Below are 20,641 nucleotides of genomic sequence, written 5' to 3' on the forward strand. Positions count from 1 at the left end.
ACACCACCTAAACATCTCTTATCGTCATCATTGTTTTCTGTCTGTATGTGATAACATGCCTGAGGTATAAGTTTTGGCATCTGTTTATAAGCTGGTGTGTCACGAAGTGTATCCCTTGGTGTATTTATTTTTCTGGGTGAAAATACTGTTCCTCAATGACAAATATCTGACTTCCTACATAGACCTGAGTTCAAGTCAAAATGGAGATGAGGACAGTTTCAGTCCTTTTCACAAACTAGAGCAGGATATTTACTCTAAGGATTTCCTCTTGAAAAAATCAATGTGTTTAGTTTGGGTCAACAAACATCAGTTGTACTTTTCAACAACATGAGCTAATAGCAGATGTCAACATTGCTTGTGTGCTGTTTTAAACAAAACGTACAGATTTGTGGAAAATGAGAGTAAGCATGACGTTAAAGTCAAGATAGGAGTGATTGCTGATTTTGTGAATTCGCATTAGGTAATCAAGAACTATTGACTGACTACTGAATATAATGTACCAAGATCATGATTTAAAGAAATTATTTAGAAACTACATTAATTAAGTACTACTCATTCACTACATTTTACTTTGGGGCAAACAAAAAGAGTGAGTAATGATCAAGTTGGTGAAGATTTTGTCATCCAGGTGAGTTCATATGTAAGTCATGACAACTGTTAGGTCACAAGGCTTCACTATCATCCGAGTAGCTTCTTGAACCTGGGGAAATTTGGTAAGGGACCTTAAATTTTGTTTCTAGGTTGGTTTCACTTCACACCTGAAAGGGGGTGAGGAGGTGAATAGATGGAATAGTCACACCTTTACAACTGACGATGAGTAAATAAAATTGTATTTACTCATGACTCATGCTCATCTAAGACAGCAGCACAGAAAATGTAAAACGCAATTTAGGTTATGAAATTAAGAAGTGTTTAAATAAGGTATTTTGTAATAGCCTATGGCTGTGTCACTATTTGGATCCAGTAATAATTCATTATGTGTTGCTATAGTATTAATGATTTCACAGGGCGACAGCGTTGATGAGACATTCACTAACTGACCAAATAAGAGTAAAAGAATAAATTCTAATAAATACCTTGAATATCAGGACTGAACACATGGATCTGTAAAATATAACATGCCAGCAATTTAAAAACTTGGGAACCTTTCCCCCCCCCAGTCAGGGGGATGGTACCTTGAGAGCTCGGGTGGCCCCGCGCGGTCAATCCGAGGAACTCCAGACCAGGACCGGGTGGCACACCCTCTACGTCACCGGGCCGGAGCCTCAAGCTGAAGACGCGCAGCCTTCCTCCTTCACTTCGTCCTCTCTCTCCCGCTGCTTGCACGTCCATCCGTCCATCCGTCCACAGCCTCGGAGGAAGAAATGCTGCGGGGGAAACTCGGCAGCAATGCGCAGCAGCATGTTCATTAACCCGACACCGAGTATTTCGCAACTTTCAGTCCACTGACGCAACGCGGACATTACGACAGGTAAACACACCTGGTAGATTGTTCTTCAAGTTTGTTTTTTTTAATTCTACTATTATATTGTGAGATCCGCTTCAGTGTTTTGGTTTTTATCGGTTTTTATTTAAAGTCCCTGTTATGTGCAAGATCTTATTTCTCAGTGACAAGTTCCGCCAGCGGCAATTTGTCACTGTGGGAATTTTCCTTCCCTCTTTGCTGTTGTTGTGAAGTCAGACAGGTTGGATCTCACTTATTTGCAAAGTAAAAGAAGGTTCTCCAGTCATGGGGAGAACTGGAACCCACTCGGGACTGCATTGCGTTGAAATCTTGTTTGGCACGTTTTGTTTGATCCAAGTCTGCGGAACTCGGTCGTTTTACTTCACTTTACTTCTTATTGTGCTGATTCTCGTGTTGTTTCACTGTTTTGTTCTGGTTTAGTAAAAAAAAACTACGTTTTTTTTTTCTAAGCAGGTTTTTCCCAGATGTTTTTCTATCGGTTTCACGCACTTGCTTTTGGCACAGCAGGTTACTGAGTATTCAGCTGTGAGGTATAGTTGTTATTTTGGAAGCTATTTGTTAATAAAATAGTCTGAATTCTCCAGATTTGGGCATAAAGTAGTTAAGAAGATTTTTTTTTCAATAGTAAATAATAGTTTTTAATAGATAGAGCTATGACATAAAACAAATTGAGCTCATTTTCTTAGTTATCATATGAATTCAAAGTCTTTGGGAATAAAACCTTTTCATTTTCACAATTATCTTTTTCTGTTTCACAGACTCGCCTCTAAAATGGCCCAGGAGAACCACACTTGTCACTACCATGAGCTCATGGGCTTCTTCTACAACAAAAGCGGCATAGAAGACAAGTGGGACAAAGCTCAGCTCATCCTGGTCCAGGTGGTGGGTTCTCTGTTCTGTAGTTTCATCCTGCTCTCCAACTCCATGGTCATAGCTGCTGTCGTCACCAACAAGAGGTTTCACTACCCGTTCTACTACCTTCTTGCCAACCTCGCTGCCTCGGATTTCTTCGCAGGCATAGCCTACGTGTACCTCATGTTTAACACGGGTGAGGTGTCACGAAAACTGACAGTTAATGGATACTTCTTGCGCCAAGGCATGCTGGACATCAGTCTCTCAGCCTCCCTGGCCAACCTGCTGGTAATAGCTCTGGAGCGCTACATCTCTGTCATGAACTGGAAAGTTCACAGCAACCTGACTAAGTGGAGGGTCATCCTGCTGATCGTACTGGTTTGGGCCATCTCCATATTCATGGGGGCCGTGCCCAGCCTGGGCTGGAACTGCATCTGCGACCTGGACACTTGCTCCCAGCTGGCTCCCATCTTCACAAGGAGCTACCTTGCCTTTTGGTCTGGGTCTAACCTGGTCTTGTTCCTGGTCATGGTGAGCATCTACATTAGGATCTACACCTATGTCAAAAAGAAGACCTCGGTGCTTAAGGCACATACCAGCGGCTCCATCAACCGCAAGCGAACGCCCATCAAACTCATCAAGACAGTCATGGTTGTGCTTGGTAGGTGCCACTCATTAAAACTGATGACACAGCTTTGACTCAGAACATTTTCAGCATGTCTATGGTGTTAATAGGTGTCTTATAGTGTATAGTTGCATGGCTTTCGTCAGGGTTTAGGGCAGTCACAAAGTCCAGGCATTTTATTGAGTGACTGCTGAAGACACTGGACTGTAATCCGGTTTGCTGATATGTGGGAAAACCTTCAGCGTAATACTGCAAACACCAGTGCTGTTAGTAAACCGGTTGACAGTCTGTGGTTTTAGGGAGTGTTAAGTGAGAGCAAAAGAGGAGTAAGCCAATGGTTTCTTTTATTTATCAGTGTAATTTGATCATTGAGGTTTTCTATTCTTCTCTTCTGTTTCATAGGAATGAAACTAATGCATTTGTCATAAATCATTTCTGCAGCTGAAGTTTACAAACAGTGTAAAACATAGAAACCCGACGCCTATTACAAGTCACCAGAGCTTTAGGAGGAATCTCTAAATGTCCTGTGTTTGTCCAAAGTAATAAAACCAACAAAACTTAAATAGTTTACGTCAATTTACAGGATGTGAAACAGGAAAGAGAAGTAAATTCTCACTTTTGAGAGGAACCAGGACGTCTTTGTGGTACCAAGTTCTTCCCCCTAAATATTAAGTAGTAGGAAATTTGTTGTCTGTTCAAGTTGTTCAGAATTACTCTTTTATTTCTATATAAACACGAATCTGTCTGTTTGTTTTTTCCTCATGCATTTCATCCTTGATTAGTCAAAGATCTCCCTTTTTGTTTAGATGTTGTCACAGGATACCTTGTCATAAAGGCACAGTTCACAATTCATTCCCCTCCCAGTGCGTTTGTTTAAGAAAGGAACACTGAGACAGTGCTTGGAAATTCTCCTGGAGAACCTAGTTGTACCAAAACTAATAACCAAAAAAAAAAAAAAGCTTGATAAATTCATATTTTCATGCACAGTGGCTTTTTCAACCTCAGGAAACCTGCTCTGACACTTCAGATGTGCTCTGCTTTTGATGTCATACATCATTCACACAGTTATTAAAAGTTAAAAAAAAAACCCAAAAAAACATGCATGACATAGTTGTAGTGAGTTGAAAGGCAAGATAATGTTTGATTCTTTGTCTCCTTGGACTCGGCCTGCCTGGCCAGATGGCTCAGTAGTCTACAGTCTGTAGTGTAGGAACGGTCCGCCTCTGCACACACTTTATTCTCTTCTGTGTAATTATCTCTCCCTGTAAGAACACTGCTTCTCAGCCTGTGTGGCGTACCATACACACCACACCACACAACGCTAGCCTTCATTGAATATCTCCTCCTCCCCACCCAAAAAAGAAGAACATATACTTGAGGACTTTGTCAATTGCTTTCAGATGCAGTCGTCCTTAGCTTGTGGAGGTGTCACCTTCGAAGTCCCCCACCACTCACCCTAACATCCCCTGCAAAGATTGCTCTTGACTTTAAGCTGAAATGAAAAACAAGTATTGTAATGGGTGGCGTAGTGAATAGGACACCAGTTGTAAGAGAAGGGAAACAAAGGTATAATAGTCGGGGGGGAAACAACTCTTTCTACAACTTTTGTCTCAGGTGAGAATCGATCTCCTTGGCGGAAATGACAACTGGACAAACCAGTTCAGAAGCACATGAAACCCACACATAAGTTGCTGTAGCCAGAGTAAAATGAACGAGTGCACAAAGGTTGACTGACGTTGTCTCTATAAATAACCTGAGTCTGTAAAGTACGTCTGTAAATCCATCTGTATAGGAAGAAACGACTTTCTCTTGGGTTCTTTTACATACAGTTGTGCTTCACTCCTCCCGGCAGTAGTTTGGTAAACACATTCTCATTCTTGTTGTTGGCAGTAATGGGATGCTGTCATTCATTTGTCGGGGCTTGCTTTTGGAATGAGACATCAAACTACACCACACATATTCAGACACTGATTTTATTCGTTAAAGTCAATTGAATACGAAATGAAGTTTCTGTGCACCGGAAACACGAAAGCTGATATTAACACTGTGAGACGCTCTCGCTCTTCACCCGGGTAATGTTTGGAGAAGTTCAGGATTCCAGTGCATGCGTGAAAGCCGCTTGTCTGCATCTACATGTGTTCATGCTTGTGTATGTGTGACAAAGACAAAGAGAGAGAGCAAGCTGTACTTGTTTTTGTTCTGCAGATTGAAACCACAGAGCTGCTGGTAGTGCGGACAAGTTGCTACTTGCCGCTTTCTTTCAGTTCCAGAAATGTCTTACTTGCACTGGTCTATGGCCAGACATGTTGGCTGGTTGGCTGGTTCAGTGTCTCTGTGACCTGCCTTATTGTTTAGCAAACATACAGTTTTAACTATGCAACTCAGTAATGTAGTGCATTTGTCAACATGTGTCTGTGTGTTTGTAGCAGTAACACTTCTACATTCTGTGTTTATAGCTATTTGTCAGTACTCATCTGTATTTCTCACACCTGATAAGGTGTCAGAGGCTTGATGGAGGCTATTTTATTATTCCAGGCAGTACCTAAAACAATATATACAACCATGTCATTTTCAGAACTTCTTTGGAGGTTTTTAATTCTTAATATTGTTAATGGTTAGTAAAAAAAAAGCTGTCTATGCTTTATAAATTATTAACCTGTATTTAGATTTGCAAGGTGTGAACCCACCTTTAACTAACATACCCCTTCAGTAAACTGTAGCTAGGACTGTTTAACCTTTGCCAAAGTAACTTAGTGTCTTTATTTAGAAGTGATGCATGCTGACAAAAAGTGTTGCAAAACCAAGTGTCTCATATATTACATTTCTTTCTTGTAGGGGCCTTTGTGTTCTGCTGGACCCCCGGCCTGGTTGTTCTTCTGCTGGATGGCCTTCACTGTAAAAGCTGCAATGTCTTGAAATCAAAGCGCTGGCTGCTGCTCCTGGCTGTTCTGAACTCTGTCATGAACCCCTGCATCTACTCCTACAAGGACGAGGAAATGTGGACAACGATCAAGAACCTCATTCGTTGCATTGGCAACGGCACTAGGCGGCAGCGGTCGTCAAAGGCTAACGCCAGGCCGCTGAGCTCTGCTCAGGATACGGGCAACAGTCAGCCTCCCTCGGAGGAAACAAAAAACGATGATCAGAGCATACTCAAGGCCTGAAGAAGAATTTTACAGAACTTCTGTCCAGTGTTGACCGGACACACCTTAAGAAGACAGATTGGACAAAATACACAATTCAAAGTACTTTCTTAAAGAGAGACTGCAGGCCAACAGCTCCAGTGTAAAGCTGAACAGAAGAGACTTTGATGCACCTTTAACTCCCTAAATGGATGGAGATGTGCTTTTTTTTTTTAAGACTTCTGGACATGTGATGCCCATTTAAATGGAATGGGAGACGCCTGATTCTTTTTTGTCTCCTTCATCACATCGCTGTGGAACCAGTAAACGTGGATGGTTCTCGAGTGGCTGCAGAGAGAGAGTCCAGTATGAAGTACAGAGCAGTACATTTCCACACTAACCTCAAATGGGGTAAACTCATTTAAAGGGTGACTTTACCTTACTACTGTATATATGTGTACATGTTATTACTTTCTGTGCAGCTTTTGAGGAGGTAAAACATTGATGGATGAACTAGTTGAGATATATAACTTTTTTAAGTGGAGCAAAGTTTTGTTTTTTTTAATTATTTCCTTTTTCATAGGACAGACAGCAAGAATACTTTTTAACTGATGCTGCATCATTTTACATCCTGTAATAAGTAATTTCAACTGTATGACAGCTAGCCTGCTCAGCATGACCTGATTATTTCGCCAGTTATTTTAAATTCTAACTTAAAAAGCTAAATCGCAACCAACCTGCGGAGAAGAGAACAGCCACTGCCTTTGTCCCACCTAAACAAACAAACAACTCTCGTACGGAACACAGAGGAAGACGTGTTCTTCGTGCATTTTACATGCTTGCCTCAGCTCACTCAATGGCTGCTGTTGCTCTGACGAAAGAGCTGCTTACCTGAGACCGGCAGGGCTGTAAAATGATATTGCAACACACTGGATTCCTGCTTGCGGTTCAGCACCCACTGTGTACCTGCAGACGAAGATATGACTGAATAGACTTATAGACTGTAATTACACACACACACATACGCTTACACCACCTCCTTCAGCCCCTCCCCAAGCTGTTCTGATGAGTCCAGTGTTAAAACACTCAATCATTGACAGGGTTCAAATAACTTAAATAATCCTTCAACCTGCTGCAGTATTTATGCCAGTCCTGCTGACAAGGACATAACATCACTAAAGCTTTGTGTTCTCAGGAGTACACATAAAAGCCACATATGAGAGGTTTTCTTTATTGAACTGGAGTTATTCATGGTCATCCCTGTGCAGTTTAACTTATGATTAAACACATAAAATTGAACTGACTCAGCTAAGTAACAGCTTTTGGAATTTTTTATTTTTTTTTCTTGGTAAATCATCTAACATTATAACTTGTTCAATGTGTCATCCCCCTCAAAGTGATATGACAAGACATGAAACAGCAACAGCAGGAAGCACCGACACTAATTCCACAGCAGGGTGTGCAGTGACTTTCACTATGAGTTACTGATGAACATTCACTGCAGTCTGGACCACCTCAGTATCGACTGGATGGACTGTCACGAAATCTTCTGCAGACAATGAATTCTACTGGAGTTACTTGTACCGTGTGTTTAGTGTTAATTAACCAAATTGAGCATGTCAGCAGGCAGCTTATAGCATTTATTACAGCCTCACAGAGCTGCTAGAGTGGCTGTGGCACACACCACCCACTTGGCACCAACTCCAGCTAAACTAAATCATAAGTTTGCTTGCAAGTCCTGTTTGACTGAGTCAGACGTACAGACGAAAAATACGTTTAACTAAGCGTCTGATAATAATTCCTCATAATGATAGGCCTAAGAGCCTTCGGTAACATCACAGTGCTGCATGGAAGGAGGATTATCGGACACTTCAAATGCACGACTTGGACTGCAATCAGACGCTAATGAAGCACCACTGAGTGAGATTTCTGATGCTTGAGAGCTGCTACTTCAGGATAAATCACTCTGCTTAGGCCAATTAATGACTGACCTTCAGTTTCCATTCAGTCAAGCTCATGATGGTCAAAGATCTTGAGAAAGAAATTGAGCACTATGTCGATGGAACAAAATGCTCTCCCCCCCCACACATCTTGCGATTGCGAAACACTCACATTAAAGTGAACAATTGTGAAATGAGTCAAAAGGAATATTGAATTGCATATAGACGTCAGAATGTGTTCTGTAGGTTATTAACAGCATATTCTGTGTATCTAGATGTAATCAGATAACAGTTGTGTCTTTTTTAAAACGCGCTCTTAGTACCACTACATACTGAATACAGTCTTCCTCTGTTTCCGCCCAAAACGTCTTGTTAAAGCATCTTGCGTCCCCTCTAATTTACTAAGTGGAAATGTTTAAAATGCGCGCCTATTGTTCATCACATTTCTCTCTTTACAACCACAAACCCGCAGCCGTCTTTATTTTCCCCTCACGTTCCAGATAACCTAATTTAACGGCATTCCTAATTATATATTAAAATGCTTTCATGCATTCAGATACCCACTACTCAGGATGCAATTCCCTAAACAAAACTAATATTCAAGGTTCAATACTGTACGTGTTGCTCATAGAAAACTACTCAGGATGTAAATGACATTCCATTTATGTTTCAGGTTCAGGTTTGATTGAAGTCATGTGGTTTCCAGTAAGAGCATTGCTGTGTAGTAGCAAGTGCTGCGTGTAGCAGATCCCGGCGTAGACCTGTCGTGACTGCTGCCTGCCACTCTGGGTTCAGCATTCCCAAAAACATGAACTTTAAACTGTGTGGCGAGGCAGGCCTTTTTCTCCAGCTACAGCTGTGCTGTAATTATGCATTCTTGAAAAGCCAATTAAATTTCACAGATGTTCATAAATGCTGTCTTCTGGTTGGTTCTTCATCTCAGGGCAAACAGATGGAGGCAGAGAAGGAAAAGGTTAATCATCCTGATAGTGAGGGTGTAAAGTTTGAAATAAGGGGTCACCAGAAAGTAAAGGTCACGGTCTAAGCTAATGGATGACAATGCACCATACAAATCACCATACATGACCATTTGTACATATATCTTACGCTTTACCCCTCATACACACAGTTACATGCCCAGTGAATGGCTATACAAAGTGCCTGCCGTGTGTACAATAGCTTTACTATTTGCAGGATATTTGATGTTTACAACTTAATGAGTAACTGCTGCTGTTACTCATATTGAACCTCAGTACTTATGTGGCACTGATGAAAAACATACGGAAAGCCAGCATCAAATGTCTGGTCAGATTTACAAATCTTGTTTACTTATTCTTTGATGAGAGAGTTCCTGATTTTAATTGTATGTTTAAAGATATATTTCCAAACTTTTCTTTTATTGGGACAGTTTTTTTTTTTATGGCTGCTTGTATTAGGAATAATTTAATAACCCTGTACATGGCCACAGGCTGTCATGCGACCAAAGTTCAATAATTACACCCTATGTAATTATACATATAATAATATATTTAGGGTTTGACCCCTAAACCTTGATGACCAAAGCTTCTTTTTGACATATTCCTGAGGAAGACTTCAAACTCAGCCTTGCATTTTAAAGGTTAGTCAAATGTTAATGTTGATAGAAAAAGAGATTCTTCAGTTTTATTCCTGAAGCACCTTGTAAACAAAGATGTGATCAAACTATGATTGGAGAGCCTCTTGTACTGATTGGACAATTAGGGACCAGGAAGAGGGGGTTGTTTAGGAACACACTATTTGGAAGCTGTAGCTTTGTTGAGATGTGACTGCATGAACACATACATGCAGACCTGGTCGCTCACTCCGTCAAACCGTTCAGAGTTGATCCAGCAACAGCAGAAAAACCTCCTCATGGCTTTTCAGATCGCAGCATCCCTCTACTTGTGCTTCTTGCTGGTAGGTTCTTGAAAACTCTCTTCAGTATTTACTAATATTACAGTATAACTCATTTCATTCTAGAGATGAGATGTGTGTAACAGCACCTCTTATGTTCACTTCGACAGAACCACTCCTTGCTTTTGTTGTCTTGTCAGAAACACTTGCTGCTGGGACATGTGGTTCCTGGGCTTGTTTCAGTCTAGTGTTGTGTTATTGACCAGCTTCTAGTGGGGCTGATTTCTTAAACACATTGGTTGTAATTTCTTTCTTCAATAATAGATAATACTGAGATTCTGAGTTACATGTATTCACCATGATGCTGTTGCTGTTTTCATTTTGGCTCTAGTTAATTCATGTACATTTATGTACATGATTAGCTCGACAAAAACACATTCAGCTTTATACATGTTGACATTTTTCACACATATTAAAAAAGAATTGTGCATAAAACCTTCTTGTCTTGCCTTCAGAGAGTGAGTTGCTGGCATGATTTGGACAACACAGAATACGACTGCTGGCCAATTAACAATCCAAATGATTACAACATGATCAGCTGTGGTGGTAAGTCCTTTTTCATTTGCTATTCTGTATGTATTTTTGTGATGGTGTGCCATTGCAGGTGATCTTGTTTTCTGTTTATGTGTGAGAATATGCTGTAAAGTCTGGCGGTTTTCTTTGTCAAACTGAAAAGGAAAGATAAAACAATTTCAAGCATGTGCCCAGAATTAATTACAGTGACTTGGGAGGTGGAGTACAACAAATTAGCTGATTGTAAAACTGTGTCCTGTATTTGCACATGCAGCAAACACAGCACACAGCTGCTTTATTTGCATTGCTGTGAGCACATGTTCTCTTCTTGAATGCCTGCGCTGACAGGTCTGGAAATGGCCTGGGTGCAGCGTCCCCCACAGAAAATAACCACTGGAGAAGAGTTCAATGTCTCGTACACGGTGACGGCCTCAGATTCCTTCTATGAGTATGCCGTGAGGAACAAGATTTTCCAGTTCAGGTGAGTGTGTGACATGAATTCCTAGGATCCTAAATGTCAGCCTTTCCCAGAACAACCACACTTATGCACACATGCTTGTTTTTTCTGTGCTCGTGAGGACATTCACTGACGTAATGAATTCCTTAGCATTTAACCTGAACTTTAACGTCCCAACTAAACACCGAACTTCCACCCTGATATAATCCTAATTCCAATTTTTACTCTAAAACTAATCCTTAACTCTCAAACCTTGAATGTTGTGATGCCAAATGTCCTCAAAGTCATGTATTGAACTAAACTACCGTTTCACATCGCAGCACTAGCTGTAATGTGTGTGTCTTGCTTAGAAATAAACATATATGTAAGTAGTCATATTATTTGAGTGTGAGACCTACAAAAACTGATTAAAGATGCTTCTTGTTTTAATTTAAAAGGAACCAGCCTGTCATTTTTCCTGTTAACAAAAACACAGGCTGCTCATCAGGTTTTTGTTTGCATTCCAATTATTATTAGCATCATTAAGTGCTGTGTTAATAAGTTAATTTGTCCAGCCACCCAACTTCATTTGTAGTGATGCGTCAGAGGCAAAGAAGTTCTGCCATGAACACAAGTGCCCGGCAAACTGGAACAACGCCAATGAAATGAACTGCTGTGTGTATCACGCCAACATCCACTCCTGTCCTCTGGGCCTCATGGTTGGTACCAACAGAATCAACAGAATCACACATCACTGGTTTCAGCACTCACCATCTTATCTGGTTTGATGTTCATCCAGAGCTGTTATGTTATCTGTTAAAGGAAATGGAGTAAATGTATGACTTAGGACAACAATATGTCTCATAATATAATTGTCAGTCAGTTAGCATATCCTGATAATTGTGTATGCTTTTCATTTAAGCATTTCACTTGGTAAACTCTTGTGCCTGGAATATGAATACGAACTGTTTCCTGAAGTGAAAAAACTTAATGCATAACAATGTAACATATATAATTCAACTTGTTCTTGACTTGTACCTAAACGATTCTTAATTTTAGGGAAATATTAAAATACCAGGCACCATATTTTTTATGGCTGCAGCCTGACATAGAAGGAAATCAATATTGATGTTTTGCACCTTTCAAAGGGTAGTTATAAAGTAGCTTTAATAAAATATAACTTATATACATACTTCTGATGTGAACCAGAGGTTTAGTTTTATGGTTCTTTTTAAACATTTTTTAACACAAATATCTCCATGTGTTTTATGTTTCTTCAGAAATCGTTGAATCGTTTGTGAAGTTTTTAAACAAAGATTTAACATAGTCCATTATACAACAGACTGCAGTTAAAGTAAAGTGTAATTATAAAATTCATTATACAAACGTTGATTAATTAAATAAAATAAAAATCAGAAGCTTATGACAGACACTCCCATTTGAGCACCTACTAACACAGGAATGTGTAAAAGTCACGTCCTGCACTAAAATCTAAAAACTGTTGTTTTTGACTCTTCACAGAAACAAAGTGGAATCTGCGGCCCGTGGATTCCTGATGATGGTAAAATAGTGACTCACACTTTATCCAAAGCAGGCAAGATGACCCAGAAATATTGGACTTCAAACGTGAGCGGACTCAAACAAAACTCCTCAAAAGAACCAGTAATTTTTAACATGTGTTGAGGTTTGAACAACTGTAGTAATTTCTTACAGAACCTCATCATGGGAATATTAAATTGTACGTGTTGTTAGAAAAAGAAATCATCCAGTTCGATCAGAATGATTCACCAATTGCAATACTCCTCCAACAGTGTGATCCGGTACTGTTTGAATCACTTTAACTTCAACATTAACAACATAACTTTCTGAAGGAGATTCATCTTGCACACGGGCAAACATAAAAATCATGAATGTGATCAAAGTGAAGCGTCCTTTGTGAAGTCTGCTGCTATCTTATGACACAACATGGCGGCAGCTTGTAATTATGTGTGTGTTAGTACAAAATTACAAGAAAGCCATACTTTGGGTTGTGGCTTATCAAATGGTTGTTTATATTTAAAACTACAGTAAAAAACAAAAATGGATTCAAGTGTAATATAAGTTTGTTATGTGTTTCTCGATAAAGTCACTTAAATCACACATTGTCTCCATGTATATTGAACTACTTCTATTACTTATTGTTTTGTATTATTATTTAGCAAGGAACAATTATTTTACAGCTCTTTTGACTACCTAACCTAACTCTTTCACAGGACAAGCAAATTCTAGCCTGTGCCATAGTGTTTTCTCATTTAGGTGGTGCTCGTCCATGCTGGAGTCACCTCAGTCATCGCTCATATCAAAATCGGACAGATGCACGCAGCGCTGGAGTCTAAAGTGCTTGTCGTCAGTGCCCAAGGTCAGTCTGGAGACCTCATGGAGTTTCCATTTGCTGTCTTGCTGAATAATGTCTCTGGTGCTCGGCGACGGTCATGCAAAACCACATTTATACAAAATAAATGTCTGTGAGGTCCAGCATTATATAAATAAAGCTGCTTTATCAACAACACTAAGTGACTAAAAGCGCAGTCTTGTTCACTTTCTGAGCATGCAAGGAAACATTTGTGTTGTTGACGTAGCATCTGCCAAAAGTCTAAATGTAAATACAAAATGCATCACATACATGATCATGTATTAATACAAATAGTACAGCATTTTTACTGTGTGCATGCAAATCCAAAATGTCTAATGAGTGATTGTTGTAGTGTGTGGAGATGACGTCTGTGAGCTGGAGGAGAACTGTCTGAACTGCCCTGCAGACTGCGGCGTCTGCCCCATGTCCATCAGCATCAAAGTGGCCATAGGGCTTCTTGTTACGCTCTTCAGCAGCGGCTTCATCCTAACTTTGGTGGTCAGTCAGTGCAACACATACTCACAAAAGCACTCACACAAACACAGGAGATGTGTCACGAGCTGGTGTTTGTTTAAATTTCCTTCCTGCAGTGGCTTCAGTACCAGAAACAGAAGATGTTTTGGGATGAAAGCTGGATCATCAACTACAAGAACATAATATTTGGTAAAATGTGAAAGTTGTGTAATGATATGCTCACACAGAATCCTAACTCAGCTCCAGAGTTTCACTTTCTTTTCAGAGCAAGTGAAATTATTGCGACTTGTTATTTATGTTATATCTGCTGCTGAATCAGGGTTGAAAATAGTAAATGTTATGCTTTAATAGACTCTTCTATAAAATTATTTTACAGTATAATACAAATCTCAGCAGTAATTATTCTTCAATCTTTTATCTCTGGGCCTAAATGTCTCTCTGTGGTCTCTGCAGGTGGAGCGTGCTGCATGAGCACTGGCACCTCCAGCTTGCAGCGCTTCAAGAGCAACTCCAGCGTCAGTCGAACTACCGATGTGACCGTGTGCACTGTAGTCAACACCTCATCCAAACCAGGCTCAATTCAGCCGGGCATCTAGTATGAAACGTTATTAGTTCGAGAAGATGTGAATGAAATAGAAACAGTTATAATATTTAGTAAAAGGATGTCAATTTCAGTAGATAATTTTAACCAGTGTGGGTTTAAAATGCTAACTTGTGTGGTTTATCTGCAAATATAACACTAGTACACTCTGTCTTGCAGTGATGGGAGGACAGTGGCAGTCAAACACATCCAGAAGAAACATTTCACTCTCTCTAAAACCATCCGGAAGGAGGTGAAAGAAGTCAGGTGAGGTTCATAGAGGTCAAATGGGTATACTTTACTGACATTTTCAATGCTCGTCTTCCAAATGAAATAAAGATTTCTGTACTTTTAACTTAAGCCGATGTACCGCTTTTCATAATTGTTAGGCAACTGGATCACCCTAACCTATGCAAGTTCATTGGAGGATCCATTGAGGTGCCTTATGTAAGCATCATCACTGAGCACTGCCCCAAAGGAAGCCTGTCTGATGTCCTGCTGAATGATGACATCCCCATCAACTGGGGTTTCAGGTCAGAAAACCTTTTAAAGCAGTTTCCGCTTTATTGTAGCAAGGAAAACAAGACAACCCCACCACAATAGTTCCTGATCCACCAGAAGGTACTACCAGAGCCTTATTAGGACTGGAACAAAAGGCCCAGAAATAGTGGAGACACTGGTAAAGGAATAAAGTTTTACACAATGTTTCTATTACGAGGGAAGAGTCCCTTAGGTGGAAAAGGGGCAATAGAAGCAATAGAACCAAAAGACCTTCTGTTAACAGCAGTGTTAATGGTAATTTGTCCATTTTAGCCTTTTGTACAATTAACACACATCTTGGAGCTTTTCATTCTCCTGAGAAAGGAAAATGTATTTTTTTCTTTCTTTCCATACCAGAAGAAATGGAAAGAAAGAATAAATCACTATAGTGCATTGCAATCAATCATCATTAACTACAGTATTTTAGTGGTGTGGATGCACATATACAGTACAGCATGTCTTTATATGCAGGAATGTTCTCATACTGTATGTATGTATGTACTCACATAACTTATTAACAAAAGTGTGTAACACACATTCAGCAGCACATAAAAGATCCTCTCCCCCAAACAGACTTTCATTTGCCAGTGACATCGCCCGTGGGATGTCTTACCTCCACCAGCATAAGATGTCTCATGGAAGACTTCACTCCAGAAACTGCGTCATTGATGACCGCTGGGTGTGCAAAATCTCCGGTAAGAATAAAAAAACCCAGCACCAATATTACTATAAAGGCAAAGTAAAAAACTATGTACTTTAACACTGTACTCTATATTTTTCTGTGCTTGGGTCCAGATTTTGGGCTCACGGCCTACAGAAAGGAGGACTTTGAGGCCAGCTGTAATGGCTTCAATTGTGGTGATGTAAAACGTATTTACTGTGCTCCAGAGGTCCTGGTGGGCAGCAGCTCCAATATGACTCCAGCAGCAGACATCTACAGGTGTGTTTGAGTGCTACTGAATAAGCAGTAAATTTTAGTTAAAACACTTCATTTCAGCTTGTAATATATGATTATATATATAAGTATATATGCAGCACAAACATCTCAGTTCATATGAACAATGTTTCTACTGAATCTTAGTAACAACACTGGAAAAACACTTGGGAAATGATATCCCTTCTCTTCTTTTCCCTCCTCTCCTCAGCTACTCCATGATTCTGGTTGAGATTGCAACTCGCTGCGACCTCATTTCAGTGAGTGTGACAGCCTTCTTTCTAGATTACAACCTTCGGCTTCTTTCTGATCTTTGCTTTATAACCAGCGGCCCTCTCCAACAGGATCAGGCTGAAGGAGTGAGCTTGGATATCATGTGGCGCCCCCCTCTGCCTGAAATCAAGGCGGGGAAGGCGGATAATGACTGCCCCAGTCATGAAGACTACTGTGAGGTGTGACACTAAATATGTGCAAATATGTTTTGCTGCAACGTTGTTGTTGATGTTTTAACTGTGCTAAAGAATAATGTCTTTGTCCTTCTGTCTTCTGAAATGCTCGAGCAGCTCATCAAGAAATGCTGGTCTCACAACATCACCACAAGGCCCACGTTTGAACAGGTAAAGAAGATGCTCGACAAAATGAACCCACACAAAGTCAGCCCAGTGGACATGATGATGAACCTGGTAATAAAACCACTGAAATCTGGTAAAATAATGCAGAATAACATGAAGTCTGCACAAAATGAAGCCATCAACACACCCATGTCACGTTTCTAATACAAATACAGTGAAAAACCCTTTAAGAGCTATTTGAGCCATCCGGTTTCAGACACAAACAGGGTTTCTTTAACCTCAGATGGAGAAGTACAGCAAACATCTGGAGACTATAGTCGCTGAGAGGACACAGGACCTTCTTCAAGAGAAGCAGAAGACAGACCGATTGTTATACAGTAAGTCAGAGGAGTGAAACAGTTGCATGAGTTAATTCATGTGATCAGGAAGGTTGACAGTGTAGAAAGGCCCAGTAATCAAGTGTATGAAACTAAAAGAGTGATACTTGTAAAGTACTCAAAGACTTAACAAGACGTCTGCTGCTCTTTCTGCCATCTAGTGGTGCAGGAGTTGTGCTTTCTACCCAGCGCTCCAAAGTCAGAACATTTTCTAGGTTTGTGGACACAGTCATTTGTCATCTGTGTGCAGGTATGTTGCCAAAGCCGGTGGCTGATGATCTTCGTCAAGGGCAAACAGCAGAGGCTCAGAGCTTTTCCAGCGCTACCGTCTACTTCAGGTGTGTGTACTTTGTTTAATAGTTTTATAATGCTAGAATGTGCTCTTTGTTTGCAAAGACTATCTGGTTATTTAAAAGTAGATAAACTCGAGATAACTAACGCTGTATTTCTCCCTTGTGACAGTGACATTGTTGGATTTACTCAGCTGTCTGGCGCCAGCACTCCCCACCAGGTGGTGGACTTTCTCAACCAGCTCTACACCACCTTTGACGACATTATTGACAGTTACGACGTGTACAAAGTGGAAACAATAGGAGATGCTTGTACGTAAGGACATTATTACAACATTTACAAAATCATAATCCATTGACATTAAGTGATAAGTCTAATGTAAAAAAAACTTTATGTAAAAGTGAACATAAAAACACAACTATTTATTCTTTCTGTATTGTCTTTTATCATGGAATAATGACTGATTGTCCAGATATGGTGGTCTCTGGGGTCCCTAAAGAAAATGGCATCAGTCATGCTGGAGAAGTAGCCAGCATGGCCTTGGATCTGGTCAGTGTCTGCCACAATTTCAAGATCCCACACAAGCCCAACACACAGTTACAGATCCGGGCTGGCATTCACTCAGGTACTGTAGCTGTCTCATCTGTATCCGGCATCAGTTCATCTTGTTGTCATTATGTTGATCTTTGATATCTGGTATTTTAAAAATAACTGCAAAAAAAAAAAAAAAAAACTGTAATCTGAAGGTTGAGGGACAACATTTTTATTTTTTTGACTGCCAAGAGAAAATGTGCCACAATCCTGTTGTTAGTGTTTTCTGGTGATACTAAATACATTTTAATATTTAATTCTAAGTCTCCTCACTGCATTTCAACGCACTAAAGCATGACAACAATGATTAGGCAAAAGTTTTGTTTACATTGCTGCTACTTGTCCCCCCAGGACCTGTTGTGGCCGGTGTGGTTGGCACTAAAATGCCACGCTACTGCCTCTTTGGGGACACTGTCAACACAGCGTCACGGATGGAGTCAACAAGTGAAGGTAATGAGGTAATGAGGGATTAGATCGATGCCTTTTGATCCAATTGTTGTCTCTAAGTGGGACTGTTAGTGAAGTTTAGCTGTGCAACATGTTTGCCGGCAGCGCCACTGTAAATGCACAATGGAGTTAAGAATTAGCCTGTGGCTGCTTATCTTGTGCCAAACGGGACTGGCTGTCAACACAACCCCATGAAGAGGGACAGTGTGCTCCCCCAAAATCTAAACCCCTGCTTAAGCTCGTGGTAGACTGAAGAGACACAGAGGGATCACACAACACACAATCAGAATGTACAATAGGCCTAAAAGTAAAGGTCAAGAGTTTAAACTTTAAAATGAATGATTCTATATCAGTCCTATGTAAGAGGTTTGTGGATACAATGTCTTGCCATGCACATTGTGCAAACATGCTTTCAAGTCACCATGTAAACAATTAAAAGGCTTTAAAATGTAAAATGTGTTTAATATGTAAACATCTCTATGCAGTTTGTCTTCGATAATTACAGACATGTCTTGCAGCTTTGTACTTGTATGTACAAGTATATATATATATATATATATATATATATATATATATATATATATATATATATATATATATATATATATGTATATGTATATGTATATGTATAAACTATGCACTCTACAGTATATGAAAGCAATTGTAATGATTATATATTATAAAGTATATAATAATAATTCTATTTTTGACTTAACAACATACTGATCTGAGGAATCCGTAGAAATGCAATGTGTATGATAAAACTGTTGTTTTTGAGTATTTGCACAACATTATAACAACATTATAAGAAGAATACAGTTATTAAAACATTCAGTACCTTTGGCATATGACACACCAGTAGTTTTCTCTGTCTTTTTCCGAAGCTCTAAAGATCCAGGTGAGTGGTGCCACAGCTGACTTGCTCCACGCACTCAAAGGTTACGTACTGACCTGCAGAGGAAGTCTTGAAGTGAAGGTAATGTTGGTAAACACTTAACTACACATAACTGTGTTTCAGAATATTTAGGGTTTACAATAACAGGAACATTGTGAATGCAATTATATATCGAGTATCCTGCAGCACTGTTTTGATTTGTTTTCTCATGTGGAAAACACTCTTTACTACACAAAACACGATGGAGAGAACTGTGTCCAGCACATTCCTGTTTTTGGACACGATGGTTGCTGTAGTGAAGAGTGCAGAGCTAATATACATCCACCACGTCTCTTCAATTAAACATTGTTAGGGCAATAAGCTTTGTTGCAAAAGCCACATTCAGGCAGTAGTAATTGCATACGAGCTGGTGCACCACCATTTCTTCTCAGAAAAGGACAAAAAAAGGATTTATGACGCTGAGATTTGAAAAGATCACATGACTTGGTGAGTCTCATATTTGCTCTGCAGGTAGTATTGTATTATCCAGTTCTTCTGGCTTCTGTTCATATTGTAACTTAAGACCTCTTTTTGGTGGTGTAATTATGGGGGATGGGTTTGCTTGTTCCAGTCCCAGTGGACAGAGCTGCAGTGCTGACATTTGGGATGTCTTGCTGAGGTGGCCTCAGCTGCTGCTCTCTGCCCTCCTCCATCAAACCCTAATGGCTTTATTTAAAATTCAAAGGGACACATGCTTTGCAATATGACTCTCCACTTTCTCCTTCAGTCTAATTTTTCTTGACCCAACAGGGCAAGGGAGAGATGACAACATGGTGGCTTGTAGCAAAGAGAATTGATCACATAGACCCATTGCTTGAAATGTCTGAATCCAGAGAAGTCCCAGTACCAGTCAGTGACTAAATCTGGGTAGAGTATAAAATGTAAAAAGAACTGTATGATGTATTGAACTGTGTCCAGAAAGTGACTTTACTCTCATTGTATCTAGGATATAGTGAGTATAAAATATGAAATGTTGATTTATATAGATGTCATACTGAACTTTACATACTAGTAAAGTGTTTGATTATGCTGTTCATTATAGCAGGAGAAGCATTCATTTCAGATGTAATTAATAAAGTTGATGATAGTGGTGCAGAACCATTTTTAATGTTAGTAGTTTAATGTGTGCCTTTTTGCTATGCCAGGTCAAAAAAAAAAAAAAAAAAAAAAGATATTTTGTTACCAGACCCTTGAATTTAGGTTATTGGTGAGTAAATTTAATAGACATAGACATTTATCATTAGTTTTGTAAAATAGGAATGTGTTGTAGGCTGCTTGTCTGTAATAGTTTGTTTAATGTATTGCTTACTGTGGAGTGCAATAAGTGCAAGTTATGTCAAGTGACTGTATAGACTGCATTAAAGTTCATTTAAAGTTGTAGTTTTGTTCATTCTCATGGTGCAGTTATCATTTTTAGGTTACAAGGGCTGAGTACAATAAAGATACAGTGCAACATACAATATCATCACTATTTTACATTTATATACACATACATTATTTACACATATTTTTGAACCTAGTGGAAAAGGTAAATACAATATACAATAACCCAATACAAATGAACAGTCTCACAGTAAACATAAAAATAACGTTGCTTCAAATGTTAATGCCCTGACCTTTCATG

General features: G+C 39.6%; 2 protein-coding genes across 3 annotated transcripts; both read left to right on the forward strand.

Moving 5' to 3' along the window:
- Positions 1 to 1,306: 1,306 nt before the first annotated feature.
- lpar3 (lysophosphatidic acid receptor 3) lies at positions 1,307 to 7,363 on the forward strand. Of its 2 annotated transcripts, none has more exons than XM_026345284.1 (3): positions 1,307 to 1,471; positions 2,224 to 2,978; positions 5,778 to 7,363. In XM_026345284.1, exons 2-3 carry the CDS (start codon positions 2,237 to 2,239, stop codon positions 6,104 to 6,106), a joined length of 1,071 nt encoding a protein of 356 aa, XP_026201069.1. In that variant the 5' UTR covers positions 1,307 to 1,471; positions 2,224 to 2,236; the 3' UTR covers positions 6,107 to 7,363. The 2 variants fall into 2 exon arrangements, with proteins under 2 accessions (XP_026201069.1, XP_026201070.1); XM_026345285.1 differs by lacking the exon at positions 1,307 to 1,471 and adding an exon at positions 1,503 to 1,995.
- A 1,544-nt stretch (positions 7,364 to 8,907) lies between these two features.
- On the forward strand, positions 8,908 to 20,391 carry LOC113152209 (atrial natriuretic peptide receptor 2-like). The gene is made up of 23 exons (XM_026345308.2): positions 8,908 to 9,939; positions 10,392 to 10,482; positions 10,798 to 10,930; positions 11,481 to 11,604; positions 12,407 to 12,511; positions 13,181 to 13,283; positions 13,630 to 13,775; positions 13,868 to 13,940; positions 14,205 to 14,346; positions 14,512 to 14,598; positions 14,721 to 14,864; positions 15,445 to 15,566; positions 15,667 to 15,811; positions 16,017 to 16,065; positions 16,150 to 16,257; positions 16,369 to 16,488; positions 16,661 to 16,754; positions 17,005 to 17,092; positions 17,217 to 17,356; positions 17,518 to 17,670; positions 17,988 to 18,086; positions 18,968 to 19,059; positions 19,768 to 20,391. Exons 1-23 carry the CDS (start codon positions 9,814 to 9,816, stop codon positions 19,876 to 19,878), a joined length of 2,595 nt encoding a protein of 864 aa, XP_026201093.1. The 5' UTR covers positions 8,908 to 9,813; the 3' UTR covers positions 19,879 to 20,391.
- Positions 20,392 to 20,641: the final 250 nt, after the last annotated feature.

The sequence above is a fragment of the Anabas testudineus genome, chromosome 4 (genome assembly GCF_900324465.2).
Source record: "Anabas testudineus chromosome 4, fAnaTes1.2, whole genome shotgun sequence".
Classification (NCBI taxonomy): Eukaryota; Metazoa; Chordata; class Actinopteri; order Anabantiformes; family Anabantidae; genus Anabas; species Anabas testudineus.